The 15,297-nt window shown below is 40.6% G+C and overlaps 1 protein-coding gene and 1 pseudogene across 9 annotated transcripts in view; one reads left to right on the top strand and one right to left on the bottom strand.

Moving 5' to 3' along the window:
• The window catches only part of HSD17B4 (hydroxysteroid 17-beta dehydrogenase 4), a 127,173-nt gene that overhangs the window by 78,132 nt on the left and 33,744 nt on the right, over positions 1–15,297 (bottom strand). For 4 of the 8 annotated variants that reach the window (XR_013827738.1, XR_013827739.1, XR_013827740.1 and 1 more), the window contains exons 1-2: positions 13,242–13,426; positions 8,910–8,963 (exon numbers count right to left, since the gene is read on the bottom strand). Coding sequence is in view for 4 of the 8 variants with exons in the window: in XM_079918112.1 (XP_079774238.1) it covers positions 8,910–8,963; positions 13,242–13,299 (112 nt within the window). In the remaining 4 variants the exon portion in view is untranslated. Of the gene's footprint in view, positions 1–8,909; positions 8,964–13,241; positions 13,473–14,301; positions 14,561–15,297 lie in introns of those variants that run through there. The other 4 variants (XM_079918110.1, XM_079918109.1, XM_079918113.1 and 1 more) reach the window with 4 other exon arrangements.
• Positions 7,178–7,926, top strand: LOC307184544 (transcription and mRNA export factor ENY2-like; annotated as a pseudogene). Its single transcript has one exon. The product of its transcript is annotated as a transcription and mRNA export factor ENY2-like (transcript).

The following is a 15,297-nucleotide window of genomic DNA, read 5'->3' as shown; positions in this document are numbered from 1 at the left end:
AAGCCCACAAGATTTTATTTTTCTTTTCAAGAATGGTTCTCTTTTGGGAGGGCTGGGGTGAGGGCTGCAAGTGGGGTTGGGTGGCAAAGGGAGATACAGGGATGATACCGAGCAAAGCTCGCCTAATGTGCTTTTACGCTTAAAGGAAATGAGTTTTTCAAAATGTGGACTGGGATATATTTTTTCTAGCAATATAGTCTTAACAGCCTTACTGTAAATAAAAAATGCCGCAAAGACACAAAATAATGGGGAAAAGGCTTATGTTATCCCTCAGAGATTTTTTTTAAAAAGTGTTATGATTCTCGAGACTAAATTCCTCTTAATTATTCATTTCTGTACAATTACTCAAATGACAGGAAACAGTTGTAAAAAATCAAGATCTTAAAACATGCTGCTAACAGTCTTTTAAGCCCCGTTTTAACTAAGCAAGGGAAAGTTCAAGAGCAAACTGGCAAAGGCCATACTTAAGAAAGAATTGTTCAATTGTGAAATGAAACACTACCCCCAAGTGGAAACTGTTCAAAGTGCAACCAAGTGCAGTCAAAGGTTAAGAACTGAAGACTGGGTAAATAATTATTTGAGATCAATGATGTGTAGTGAAACAGTTTCAGAATAGATTTATTCAAGACAAGTCTCTACCTTAGAGAGTACAAACTTAACACTGACCCCACTCAGTTATCCTGCTATCACCAGAGCTAAATCACAGGGATTACAGGCTTAAGTAGAAAAGCACTGGTTACACACTGAAGGGCTTGGATAGCAACAGTGTTAACAGATTGTATACAAAGAGAAATGTATCCACACTATGTGACACTGTTCCGCTTAAATATATGACTAAAATTCTAATAATAATATTTTAAAATACCATTACCGCCTTATACTGGTACGTATATACTTTGCATTTTCAAAGACCCATCTATATACATTGCTTCATTTGATCTCCATACATCTTTTTAGGAGTTTGGCAGAAACAGTTGTTCCTATTTTCACAGAAGAGGAAAGTTGAGGAAAGGTTATGTAACTTGTTCCAGGCTCCAAAGCTTGTCCAGGCTCCAAGGCTGTATGAAATGGCAAAATTCAGACTAGAACCTTGACCTACCACAATACCATTCTGCTCCTCTAATGCTGCAAACAAGTTTCTTTTATCCCAATTATTTCCACTAAAAAAATAAAATAAAATAAATCACATGTGCTTGGGGAGAATATAGAAGGAACAGTAAATCAAGCACCCCAGTCAAACAAATAGCTTTAAAATAGGGAGTAAAAATAGTTAAGATTATGATAGTTAAGGACAGAGTCTTCTCAGCTAAAACCATCAAAATATCCCCAAAAGTGATATATTTGTAAATCCTCCATATAAAATCCAGTTTATAGCTCTGAAGAGTTTTGGGTTTTTTTAAGATGTAAAAGCTTTTTCCTATTTCTGTCATTTTAAATAAATCAATGACTTGGATAGTCTATTAAAGACTACATAAGGTTTTTTACTAAAAATCTACCCCAAGATTTTACTAAATACCTGCAATATGCTAACCACTAGAGCAGGGATATAAGAATCCAGAGAATTCTAAAACACACTTGGAGCCTGTAAAAGTACTCTACTAATAGGTAAATGGATACCTAAATACAAAGTACCAAGTTATCAGCAATCGAAGCCTGAAAACAGAACCATGTTTGTGACAATGCCTGTTTCCCCATATCCTCCCAACACTGGACATCATTCTTTTCAATATAACAATTAAATGATTACAAGTTGTAGCTCATTATTTTAATTTACATTTCTTTGAGCACTAGTAAGGTAACATTATTTTCATGGGCTTATTGGTCATTTATACTTATTGTTTTGCCTGCTTAAATCACATTTCATTTGGGGTGCTTTTCTTTCTTACAGATGTGTACGTGTCCCTTACTTATAAAAGATTTTAATTCTATATCATATGTGTTGCAAATCATAAGTTCCTTTATTGAAATGTTGAAAGAGAAACAGAGGTAACACTGGAGCATTAATATTATTTGACGAGCATTACGTACATTGTTTTTCAGTGTTTTGTTACATAAACCAGATTGAGAAATCTGGATTTGTCTTTAGTAATCCTATTTGTGTACAGGACTTTGCTCTCAGAAGTTGGTTTTCTTGTTCATTCTTGCTATCCTTCAGCCCTGACTATTGGCTCCAAAGACTAGAGCAAGAAACATGCTTTGGGTCTCCTGATATCAGGGCTGCTAAACCAGCTGAGGGAATATATGTCACTTTTAGTTTGACAGAAAAAAAAAAAAATGCAAATCAAACTGATTATCATCTTCCTCAAACTGTCCCACCTTCTCAACATCACTTTGCTGGGTGAGATATTTCCCAGGTACTCTTTCCTTTCTCCCGTTTCTGAACAGCACATGTCACTAGCCATCAAAGCTTGACATCAATTTCATTATGATTCTTCAAATGTTCACTCTGTTCCCACTCTGGATCCAGCACTGTGCTAGGTGCTTTGAGCTCGCAAGGTAGATAGTTTGTGCACTGAGGAGTTTCCAGTTCTTTCGAAGAATCGTTTACTGCCATTTCTTTCCTATTCTATAATTTCATGCCCAGATTACTACAGTTCCCTTCCCGGTGGTCTTCTGCCTCCAATCTTAATCTTCCCAGGCAATCAGCAGACTGTTGCTGGGTGATAGTCCAAAGGCAGCCTTTATACTAAGTCATCCCCTTGCTCAAAATCTGCAGTGGAACCCTATTATTCACTGCCTAACTTTCAAGATCCCTTAAAGTCTGCCCTCACTTTACTGCTTCACTTTACTATAAGTAGTTCGTCCTTTTTGCTGTAGCTCAGTGAGGGAAATTGCTTATATAGCAGTTTCTAACTTGCCACTTAATTAACAAGAGTAATAATGTTATAAAGCTTTGTATTTGAAGAGTGCTTTATAACTGTGCTTACACATATTCACGTTCATATATTTATTCAATCCAAGGGTTTGACACCAGCTGAGTCATATCCACTACCAATGACATATCTATAAAAGACTTTTATTTCCAAAGTAAAATGGTGCTTCCAAAGCTACAAAATCAAAATAACTTTCATATGTATTGATTCTGTGACATCCTTTACAATGAGCAATCTGAGAAGCATATAAAAAGATGACACGGGGACTTCCCTGGTGGCGCAGTGGTTGAGAGTCCGCCTGCCGATGCAGGGGACGCAGGTTCGTGCCCCGGTCCGGGAAGATCCCACGTGCCGCGGAGCGGCTGGGCCCGTGAGCCATGGCCGCTGAGCCTGCGCGTCCGGAGCCCGTGCTCCGCAACGGGAGAGGCCACAACAGTGAGAGGCCCGCGTACCGCAAAATATATATATATATATGACACGGGCAATATTGTACTACAAGTGTACTTATTTTTTGGAGAGGTTATTTACTTTTTTTTTTAATGCTTTCAAGAAATTCAAACCCCGCAGATTCAAAAAGTCTTTTTAATCCTTGTCTTATCCCAGAGGTAACTGCTATTAACCATCTCTTAGATGTTCTTCCAGACATTTCTGTTTTCTATGCTTGATGCCTTTCCTCCTATTTTGATAAAGTTTCTGACAGCAAACAATAGCATTAAGAATCATTTCATTGATTTTAGAGCTGTGGGCCCAATGGGGATTTCTTCCTGTATTCTGTTCATGTCCTGACTGCTACCAAAAAGTATTTAAGGTGCCTTAAATGTGCAAGGACTATTAAAAAATGGAAAAATTAAGAAAACGTTACATCAGAGAAAGAGAAGCCTACTCAAAGCATATGCTAATGGTAGTTACTCTATTTGGGGACAGTGCCAGGTTTACCCTTAAGCTTCTTGACAGCCAAAGAAAAGGTGGAAAACACAGAGCTGCCATACTATTTTCACTGTTTGGTAGAAAGACACAATCACCCTAGTTCATCAGAGCCTTTTCCAGAATGGCCATAAATGTATCTAAATATTTGAAGACCTCCAAAATGTTGTGATAGTTTAGAAAGCAACGTCTTAAATTAGGTCCCTTTAATTTAAGGGACTTAATCTGTCTCAACAACAAGAAGGCATCAAAGGTCTCCTTAAAGGGAGAAGAAGCTGAAAATGAAAGACTGAGTCCCCTCCAGAGTTCAGTCCTGGGACCCCATCTCCTGTTTATCTGCACTCACCACCCGGGTAATCTAATCCAGTCTCCTGGCTTTGAATACCACCTAGAAACTGAAAATAGATCTATATAGCTTCAACCTGTCCCCCCAACTACAGAGTCCTATGTCCCACTGCCTACCTACTATCCCCATCTGAAAGTCTACTGGGAATGTCCCCTCTCTGCGAATCCGGCCCTCCTCCAGTCTTTCCTATCTCGGTAAACCACCACTTTATCCTTCTCTCTCCCTTTCAACCCACATCAGCAAATAAGCAAATCCTGCCATACCGACCTTCAAAATGTTTCCAGAATTTAACTTCTTTGCACCACCTCCATCCCTACCACCTGTCTGAATCACCCCCATCTCTGATGCAGATTATTGCGATAACTTGACAGATCTCTCTGCTTCCACTTCTTTTTTTTAATGAAAAATTACAAGTGTGGACAAGAAGAGTTAATAGGATAATAAACTCCAATATGCCCAACATACTTCTCCACTTCCACTCTTGCTCCCCTAGAACCTATTCCTCACACAGCACTCAGAATGAGCCATTTAAACCTTAAATGAGGTCACGTTGCTCCTCCACACTCTCCAATGGCTTCCCATCTCAATCAGGGTAAAAGCCAGTCCTTACTCTGAACTAAATGGTCCTACATGACCTGACCTCCTGTGATCTCTCATCTCTCATTCTGTTCCCCTAGATAACTTCACTCCAGCCTGGGATGCCCCCTAAGCTCACTTTGACATAATCTTGAGCACAGTGCCCAGCACACAGTCACTATTATTGGCTTTTTACCCCCTTTACAAAAGGTTTTAATTCTTGATGTCATTTAATCCCCATCATAATCCTGGAAGTTATTAGGTAAGGTGGCTACTAATATTCAGAGAGGTCATGTAATTAGACAGCAGAAACAGGATTTATAGCCTGACCTAACTTCAAAGACAATTCACTTTCCCCACTACAGTTCACCTTCTGGCTGTCAGGATCACACAGCCGTTAAAAACACAGGCTCTGGCATCAGACCACAGGAACTTGTAACTCATCTTTACCAGTTATTATGCAACTGCAGTACAGAAAAGAAATCATGTCAATCTTACTTCAAAAGATTGCAGTTTCAATTACCCAAAAGTGCTACTCCTCCAGTTCAAGAATAGAAAGCATTCTGCCTTTCTTACTGTCCAAAAAAGAGGTTCTCCTTGCTGGAACACTTCGATATTCTTTGTGTTCACGCCCTCAAGACAAAAATTAATATTCAGAGAACTCGATACAGCTTACCTACTGAGGAAACCTCAAACCTATTCCATTCCCAACATTTCCTTCAGATATGTGCGAACATTTCTTGAAAGATGTAATGTGTACGAAACCAAATGTCCCTTGTTGTAATTATCAGCCAAAGGCTTAGCAGTTCTTATATCCAGATTTAAATCTCCCATAATGCTTTATATTATGGAATATAAAACACAGCAATCATATTTACATGAAGAGAGTATCTTAAGTGATACCCTTAACTTTGCGTTTGGCCAGGTGATTTCCTTTGGCCAATGAAAGGTGAGTAGAAGTGACATGCCACTACTAAACAGAAGCTTTATGAGACACCAAGGAGATCCATTTTTATTTTCCCTCTGCCGGAAGAACAGCCACGATGAACGTTGCTCCTTCAGCTGGGATCCTGAAATTAGTAAGACACATAAAGCAGAGACACAGCTGCCCAGAAGCTGAAAGGTCAGGTAGGTATGAAATTACCCTTTTTTTTTTAATAAATTTATTTTATTTATTTATTTTTATTTTTGGCTGTGTTGGGTCTTCCCTCCTGTGCGTGGGCTTTCTCTAGTTGTGGCGAGCGGGGGCTACTCTTCGTTGCGGTGCGTAGGCTTCTCATTGCGGTGGCTTCTCTTGTTGCGGAGCATGGGCTCTAGGCCCGTGGGCTTCAGTAGTTGCGGCACACGGGCTCAGTAGTTGTGGCTCATGGGCTCTAGAGCGTAGGCTCAGTAGTTGTGGCACACAGGCTCAGTTGCTCCACGGCATGTGGGATCTTCCCGGACCAGGGCTCGAACCTGTGACCCCTGCATTGGCAGGTGGATTCTTAACCTCTGCACCACCAGGGAAGTCCTGAAATTATCCTTTATTATTATAAACCATTGAGATTTGTCTGTTAACTCAGCATAACCTAGCAAAAGTTGACTTATATGAGAAACAAGGTACTCCATTTCTTAAGGTCTTGCTTCTTACTGGCCTCTGAGCTAGTCATAGGATTAACTGATTAGTAATTTTTCCACAAACAAGATACTCCGGTGTTATAAATCCTAGGTTTGCTTACTCCTCTTTACTATTTTTTGCTTACTCAGGTAAAAATATGCTGAGCAGAACAAAATTAACGCAGGAGAAATGTTAGTGCACATGATAAAACCTGGACTCGGGGCATCTGTGTTTTAAAAAAGTTAAAGCAGAGGGTAGTGGTGGTTAGGGAAGAACAAAACCCATTGGTAGCCTAGAAAGTTCACAGCTAGGTCACAGGCTAAAAAGTGGTAGAAAATATCAGTGAAAAGTTCTACATTTTCACATAAACTAAACTAAACTAAATCTGGCTCTCCAGCCAAGTTTGGCAAATATTTTTCCCAAAACACTAATTTTCTGCCTCTTGGGACTTTCACAAGCACTTGCTGCAATACCATCCCTGAGGCAATGACAAAATAAACAGATACACTGTCCCTGTTTACCTTTTTCTTAGAACTGAAAAACTCCAATCTGAGTTCAACAAATTCAAAGGTAATAAATAAATACAGGAAAACTGATCCACATAAACACATATTGCTCAAAAGGTTTTACAAAACAAGTTTATAAACTAAGATTATAAGTTAGTCACAACAAAAACAGCAGGAATTTATTCAACCAATCTCAAAGACACACCAACCACTCCCCAGCCCACCCCACCCCCCAAAAAGGGCTACATCAAACAATAAAGGAACGAATGAACAAAGTCCCTTCTTTACAAAAGGCAATATTCTAGGTCCCTTAGGAGATACAAAAGATAAAATGAGATACTTGCACTTACGGAATTGAGTGAAAAAGATGTAAATAAATAAAAAGTTGTAAGTATTAATAAATAAATAGCAATATATTTTTTTTAAAGGAAAAAAAAAGTTACAACATGTGCCTTTAGGCCCTGACATGAAATATGTGGGGGAAAATCTGGCAAAAAAGGCCTGAACTATACACCCCCTGACCACCACAATATCAAAATTTGTCCTTGCCCCAAGAAGTAGATTGGATTAACAGAGAATGGCTATGACCTTAAACAAGGAATATCCGAAGTCTCTGTGTCCCTTCCATAAAGATATATGCTAGGTCTGGACAGCCGAAGAGTGTGGTTAGCAAGATGAACAAAGATGCGCAGAGAGCAGCAACTAACCAAAAGTTGATAGAAACTGGAGAAAGAGAACGCCTAAAGGAGTTGCTGAGAGCTAAATTAATTGAACGTGGCTGGAAGGATCAGTTGAAGGCACACTGTAAAGGTAATTAAAGAAAAAGGACTAGAACACGTTGCTGTTGATGACTTGGTGGCTGAAATCACACCAAAAGGCAGGGCCCTGGTACCTGACGGTGTAAAGAAAGAGCTCCTACAAAGAATAAGAACATTCCTTGCTCAGCATGCCAGCCTTTAAGACTGAATTAGATTGTGTTGTTTTGTGGTTTTATTTCTGAAAGTAAAATCTGCCATAAATTAGGAATTGATTTCCCAAAATAAAATCCCTTTTTGTATGATGGTATACAGTTTTCAGTAATGATGTATACAATTGTATTGATTTTTTTCCCTAAATGTGTTATTTTAATAAATATCTCATGAATGAAAAAAAAAAAGGATATATGCTGAGGAAGAAAAGTATATCCAATATCCTGCTTAGGTCTTCTTTGTTTAGAAAACCTGGCTGCTTGTTCAGTATTTTATTACACATCTCTGTAAGCAAATTGGGAGAAATTTGTCTCTCTGTATTCCCTGATAAGATGTAGGAAAACTGGGATTGGGAGGTCAATGTGGGCCAACAATTTTAGCCCAGGAAAGATATTAATAAATATTGGGCCATACATCTGCCCTACATACCTACCCGGCACTCATTTAGATATTCCCCACAAAGACTTGGCTGTACACAAATCCACTCCTATGTCCATACCAACTGCCAAGTACATCAGGCAAACCACTGAGATTACTAAAACCTCCCACTTTTGGTGTATTCCTCAATACACCATCTTCCAACTGATCCCCCCACAATAAAACTCATGCAAGTGCCCCTTTAATTAAAAAAAATTTTAACTGTTATAAAAGCTTCCATTTAAAAAATTTTTATGAAAGAGATTTAAAAAAAAAAATACTTTGGATTCCCCGATTCCAAACATTTAGTTATGAAAATGCACTTATTTCTTACCTTATCAATATATTTACACTTACAAGGATTCATCTTGCACCAGTCTTCTACATCGAAAAATTACAGCCCACAATATACCAAATTCAAGAATTTCCTGTTATATAATGAATGTTGGCTCATCTCTCTCAGTTCTATTAAGTTGCAATTTCTATGAAACTAGTTTACTTTAAAAAGTAAGTTACAAAGTTAGCCGCAACAGGGAAAAAAATTTTGTTGGCAGAAGAAAATATTAGTGATGAAATGTGACCTTGACAAATTATTTGATGTGAATACAAAGGCCTCTGGCTTGTGAAGACATGGGCTCGAACCTGTGACCTGTGTATTTTAGTTCCTAGCTACTGAATGAAAAGAAAAATATATCAACTTACCAACAACTGATGCACCTCTTTCTGCAAAAGCCAGGGCATAGGCTCGGCCCAATCCTATTGAAAAAAAAAGAAAAAAATCAGAAGGTTGAGCAAATGTTAGCATAATTTTTCTGGTCCACTCAACTCAATCCCCATTGCAAAGTAACCGGTGAACAATTAATTACATTACAAGGGTAGAGCCTTCATTGGTACTCTCAGCCTCTACTTCACCTACTTCTACTTTCAGGGGTTGGAAAGCTTAACACTGTATTTTCCACCGATTCTACCTACCGTTTCCTATCATTCTACCTAGCTTCTAGGATGGATGCTAGATGTGAATTGGGTTCCACCATTAAACGCATTTGCATGAAATGTGGAAGGAGGAAATGAGGCAGAAGCCACCTTACTGTGACTTTTGGATGTTACTGTTGGTTAAGAAGCTGATTTCTTGAGGCTTCCTAGGTATTAAGCAGATATAGTGGCAGCTTCTAGATCTAGCTCCCTAATTTCTGGATGGCAGCTTCCATTCTCTAGATCCCTGGGGCCAGTGGCTATTTGGGCTGTGGCAGTTCCAATGGTAGCCTCAGAGGTAGTGGCTCCACTAATGGACCAGTTTTATACTGTTCCACAAGGAATTCCAAGAGGAACTGCCTAAAACCCAACTGCCTAAATTAAGTCCTTTCCTGTTTCAAATATCTAGTGGTTTCTATACCCTGCTCTGAACCTTGACTACATAATCACCAAACACAGGAAATATTTAATTCAGACTCAAAGGTATGACGTGTAAATTTATACATCCAAAAATGGATACGTGCCTATATAAATTTTATAGGCAGAGAATATCTCAGGAAGACTATATAAGAGACTGGCAATTAGTGGTTACCTCTGGGGAACAGAATTGTGTAACTAGCAACAAGGGGTGGAAAGCTTACTTCTGTATTGTTTAAATCATTTTAACATGCACACGTTTTTTAAAATGTAATTGATAAATTTAATTTGAATTGATAAACAAGTAAACAAATATTGAGATGGCTAAATTATCAGGCTCTTCTAAAAAGAACCCAAACTATAAAGTTTTCCAAAACTAAAAGATCACCAAATAATTTATTTTAAAATTTAATCCACTCTGAATGGATGAGAGAGAACCCACTCAATATAATAACTCCAGTCTCCTCATATTTTATCAGATCTAGGCTGAAGCACTTGCTCTAAACATGAGGTTTTCAGAGAAATCAAATACTCATAACCAGAACGCAGAAAAAAAAAAAAAAATGGTAACAAAGTGGAAAATCATCAGATGAAAGAAATGGGGTATGTCTCTAGTACAGATTGATCTAAGTTAATCAGAGAATTATCTCAAAACCAAGCTATACAATACTCTGAAAAGATATGTAAGTAATCTACTTTTACCATAAAGGCCCATGCACACTGTACACAAATCTGTATATAAAGTTAAAAGTGACATTCTCCTCCCTGTTTCCCTGTAACACCACTCGTCCATTAACAGGTTCGCTAAGTGTCCTCCCATGTTTTTGTATCTGTGCTTACATAAACATTATTTAAATACTTTATGTGTCTTAGTCTGTCTCCCCAAGTAAACTAGAAGGTCCTTGTAGGTTGAGATTATGTCATTCTTTTACATTTCCCACAATGCCCAGCACATCTTTACAGTCAAAACGCACAAAAAGTTAAAGCCAAGAGCCTCTATTTTCTCTTAATCCTCCTTTAAATCCTGCCTTAACTTTCTCCCACACCTAAGTTCATTGTCAACTGTCCTCTCTTCCCCATTTCTCTTCAGACCTTAACTTCTTTAGCATTGTCTAATATCAGTTGATTCTTTTCTCACAGTGCTTGTTCAGTGCTCTCTTCAGTGGGTTAGACTTTTCTCTGCTTCAAGTTCACAGAGCCTCTGAGATTAGCTTCCTGGACTATTTCACCTTCTAGCTTTACCAATCAAAGGAAGTCAAATGACTCCGAAACCTCTCCTGACTCCAGAATCTCCAACTACTCACACACTTCTCACTTCACCATCTCCAGATCTACAGCTTGCTATTTTATAACCACCTCAAATTCACAATGGCCAGACTCCCTTCTTCCACGGCCCACCTCCACCACTCTCACAACTACATCCCCAGCAACTACTACAATCAGCTAATAAATATGAATTCCCATTATCCCACCCATCATGGCAAAATTGTTTACCTTAATCCTAGACAATTCTAAACCTCTCCTTCCAGGTCTCCCATTAAACTATTCAATATTCCAAGCTAAACAACAGCACCTGAATAGTGCAAAGATATTTCTATTCATCTCTAGAACATGCATGGGTTGGAGTCAGACTAATTCCCAGACACAGGCCTGGCAGGCATTCACGGACACCCTCCTGGGATGTTTAGCAGTGCCTCAATTCTACAGATATGTATCCTTAAATGAGAACCCCAAGACCTCAAGGACAACAGTCTTCATGATAGGACTGGAATTAGATCTCAATCTCTCTTTCATAATGATGGCCCACTGTAGACCTAATGACAGTCTCAACTTTACCACAAAATTATATCTGCCCCAGATCAGTATTCAAATCTAATGGCTAGTAATTGTATCATAATCCAGGCTCTTTAAAATATGAATCAGTTCATGAACAGGAGGTGCTAAATTCAGAACTGTCTAGTCACAACCCATTAATACTTCACAAAATCAACTTAGTGGGTTGTAATCTGCATTTACTTAATGAAAAAGAATAGAAAAGTTCAAAGTGCACTGCATTTACTATGTACCGTGTCATGAGCTTGTTTCAAATATAGTGTGTGTGTGTGTGTGTATACCAGGTCTTGGTATAAAATGTATTTCATACTGTGAATCACTCACTGTCAAAAGAGGTTTAAAACATGAGTGCATTACTTAATTATTTCCATCAAAAGCAAAGTGTAAACAAAATGTTTTCCCCAAAACATAATCATTTTAGAATAAATATAGCTATGGATATAAAACATTTGGCCACCAATTAATACTAAAGATATTTTCTGAAAGGAAGCATGCGAATCCATTTTATAAATGAAGACATGAAAATACGTATGAATTAACTGTCAGAATTCCACTGTTTGTGACTTTTAATATATAATTCAAATTAATTCTGCATTAAGTCCATTCTAGGTATAAGGCACTACCAGTGGGTAATCAAAGGCCCATAAGGTCAAGGTCCCTGCACTTGGAGATTACAGAGATCATGGACAGGTGGGAAATAGTGTAAAACCTCACTGCAAAACATCCGTGTGGGTATGAGTGGTTTGTCTTAAATTTTGTCCTTTAAAAATAGGGTTACTTTGGGACTTCCCTGGTGGTGCAGTGGTTAAGAATCCACCTGCCAATGCAGGGGACACGGGTTCAAACCCTGGTCCGGGAAGATCCCACATGCCGTGGAGCAACTAAGCCTAAGCGCCTAGAGCCCGGCTCTGCGACAAGAGAAGCCACCGCAAAGAGAGGTCCGCGCACCGCAACAAAGACCTGATGCAGCCATAAACAAATAAATAAATAGAAATAAAAATAGGGTTATTTCACATAACCAATCTCCACTTGGCTTCTGAAATACAGGAAGATCTGGTCCACTTCAGAAAGGCCTCTGCTCTCCAGTTCCTACTGCCCCCACCCCACTCTTATTTTATTCCTCTATCGCCTGCCTGAGTCCTGCAGGCATTCGAGTTTGCAATCCGCTTGATAAACACACAAAGTCCAAAACGGAGGACTCTTATCAGATGCCTTTTTTTAAAGAAGGCCCTCTCAAGAACTTAAAATCATCCGACAGAGGGAAAGATGACTGACTTTTCAAAGGCAAGGGGCTGACATTTCTACTCCTGCGGGGGTGATTCCAGCCCCCAGACGGCTTTTCAGCCACGTTTAAAACACCTGACAGAGGCCTAGGGAGTCTATTAACAGGAAGAGTCGCAATCGATACGCACAGACGGGCGTCGGGATGAATTTTACCTAGTTTTGCAACCCGCAGCCGAGCCCGGCCTCTCTCCTCTCAAGACCTGAAGCCTTGAGAAGCTCCCACAGGGTTGGGGGGGGGTGGAGAAGTGGGCTGCACCAAGAGTTTCTGGCTCCCCACTCAAGGCTGGCCAGCCCCTCCTCTCCATCCTCAGCCGATTAGGCGCCCGGAGAACAATCGTTGTCCGTCCTCCCACCCTCAACCCCACCGAGTCCAGTCGCTCTCTCCCCAAGCCGCCCCGCCACCGCTGCCCGCAGCCCAGATGCTGAGATCGCAACTACGGCTGCGTGCGGATTCCAGACCAAAAAAGGGGGACTCCCAGCACGAGAGCGAGCTGGAGGACGCCGGCCCTCTAGCCTTCGCGTACTCACCTCCCCCCGCGCCGGTGACCAGTACCACCCGCCCGTCGAACCTCAACGGCACGGCCATAAGTCCAGCCTGCAGCGACACACATACACTAGCAGAACTACTGGAGTTCAGACTGCGGGACAAGCAGGACAGGAGGAAAGGCTGGGTCAGGACAGCAATGACCTGCCAGTTTCTGCGGAGGAGAGAAACGCCGTAGTTTTACAAGTGCGCCTGCGCAGCGATCCCTTGGAACTCTGGGAAATGTAGTCCAGCATGCCTCCAGTCGCGGCGAGAGCCTGCCCAAGAGGCTTGGCTTGAAAGGGCCAGTTCTGCGGCCGGAAGTAATGGGAGCTGCTGGGACCTGTGTAGTAAAATGATTGACTCCCCTAACTTCATTCATACTTTCATCCATCGTTTCGTCATTCACTCAACAAGAGTTTTCTGGATTTAGGCGAGGATGCAGCCCCTATTCTTAAGTAGCTTTCAGAAATAGCAAGGGGTGGGCTTCCCTGGTGGCGCGGTGGTTGAGAGTCCGCCTGCCGATTCAGGGAACACGGGTTCGTGCCCCGGTCCGGAAAGATCCCACATGCTGCGGAAAGGCTGGGCCCGTGAGCCATGGCCGCTGAACCTGCGCGTCCGGAGCCTGTGCTCCACAACGCGAGAGGCCGCAACAGTGAGAGGCCCGCGTAACGCAGGAAAAATATATATATATATATATATAGCAAGGGGTAAAAAGGATTTCTTAGAACGTAATCCTTGGACCTCTTGGAAACCATCTGGAAAGACGCAGAGTCCTGGGCCCCCAGGCTGACCTCCCAAATGGAACTGTTACCAATGGACCCTCACTAAAGTCCTAGCCAGGCGCCGACACCCAGGGAGGTTCCGCTCAGCTATTCGCACAGCCAATCATGAAACCTATGCTGAGACTGGAACAGCAGAAGCTTTAATTAATGGCCAAAGAATGGAGAAGCGCAAATTTAGTTCGCAAATCAACTTCACAACCCAATTGGGACAGAGACACCATATGTTTAGGAGGGCCGAGGTAAAAGGGAGGGATTTGGAAAGAGTGGGAGGCATACTCACGTCTTATCTGAGAACAGCGTTGTGGTTTGGACACAGAACTGATGCAACACTCTTTTTCAGTCCTTGTATGGGCTTTTCCAGATGTTGTCAAGGCGATCGTCACCTGTCATGGTGCTGGTGGATGGGCCCTTTAGCATGCTAACGTATTACGATAAGCATATAATGAGGATCAAGGTCTACTGGAAGTCAAATCTTCTGTCATCTTGGGTCTAGTTGTTCTAACCAGTCCTTGCTTTTCTCTTTGCAGCTTCCTCCTGAACTTAGATAAGAACAATTGGTTTCCATTCGAGGGAGGGGCAGGGATATGATTCTGGGGCAACAGCCTTGGTAACAGAATCTCAGGGGACAAAAAAATGTCAACAGGTGCTCCTAAATGATTTTTGCTTTTGGATGGTGAGTACAGTCAAATGATGTAAGTTTTCTCAATTTTGACACTATTGAAATTTGGGGTCAATAATTTTTTTGTTATGTGGGGTTGTTCAGTGCACTGTAAGATGTCTAGAAACATCCCTGACCTCTACCCACTAGATGCCAGTAGCACCCCCCCAAGTCACAAAAATCAAAATTGCCTCCAGACATTGCCAAATGTCCTCAGTTGGGGTGGGGTGGGGATAACCCCTGAATGAGAACAACTAGTTTATACTAAGATAAACTAAGCCTCAGAAGTAACATTTTTGGAAACATAATTTTACTAGAAAAAATAAACTTTAATGTTTATTTTCCAAGGTGAAAATAATGCTTTCTAAATAGTTACTAAATAGCTTCAGTGGTGTCCAATTTTCAAGCGTGAAATTTCATTTTGGATATTGTCATGCATTTTAACACAACTGAATTGAACATATGAATCCTCATGTGGTGTCTCATAAATCAATATCTTAGGCAAAGAGGAATCTGAAACTTTTTGAATAATGGTTATGTTTGGTTTCTGATTAAGTCTCCATTTGTTCACACTCTCAATATACTATCTCTGTCCAAAAGACATAGTGATGATATGGG

Source organism: Stenella coeruleoalba (genome assembly GCF_951394435.1).
Source record: "Stenella coeruleoalba genome assembly, chromosome: 3".
NCBI classification, from domain to species: Eukaryota; Metazoa; Chordata; class Mammalia; order Artiodactyla; family Delphinidae; genus Stenella; species Stenella coeruleoalba.
Note: the sequence above shows the minus strand (reverse complement) of the source record. Positions and strands in the feature narration are given on the sequence as shown.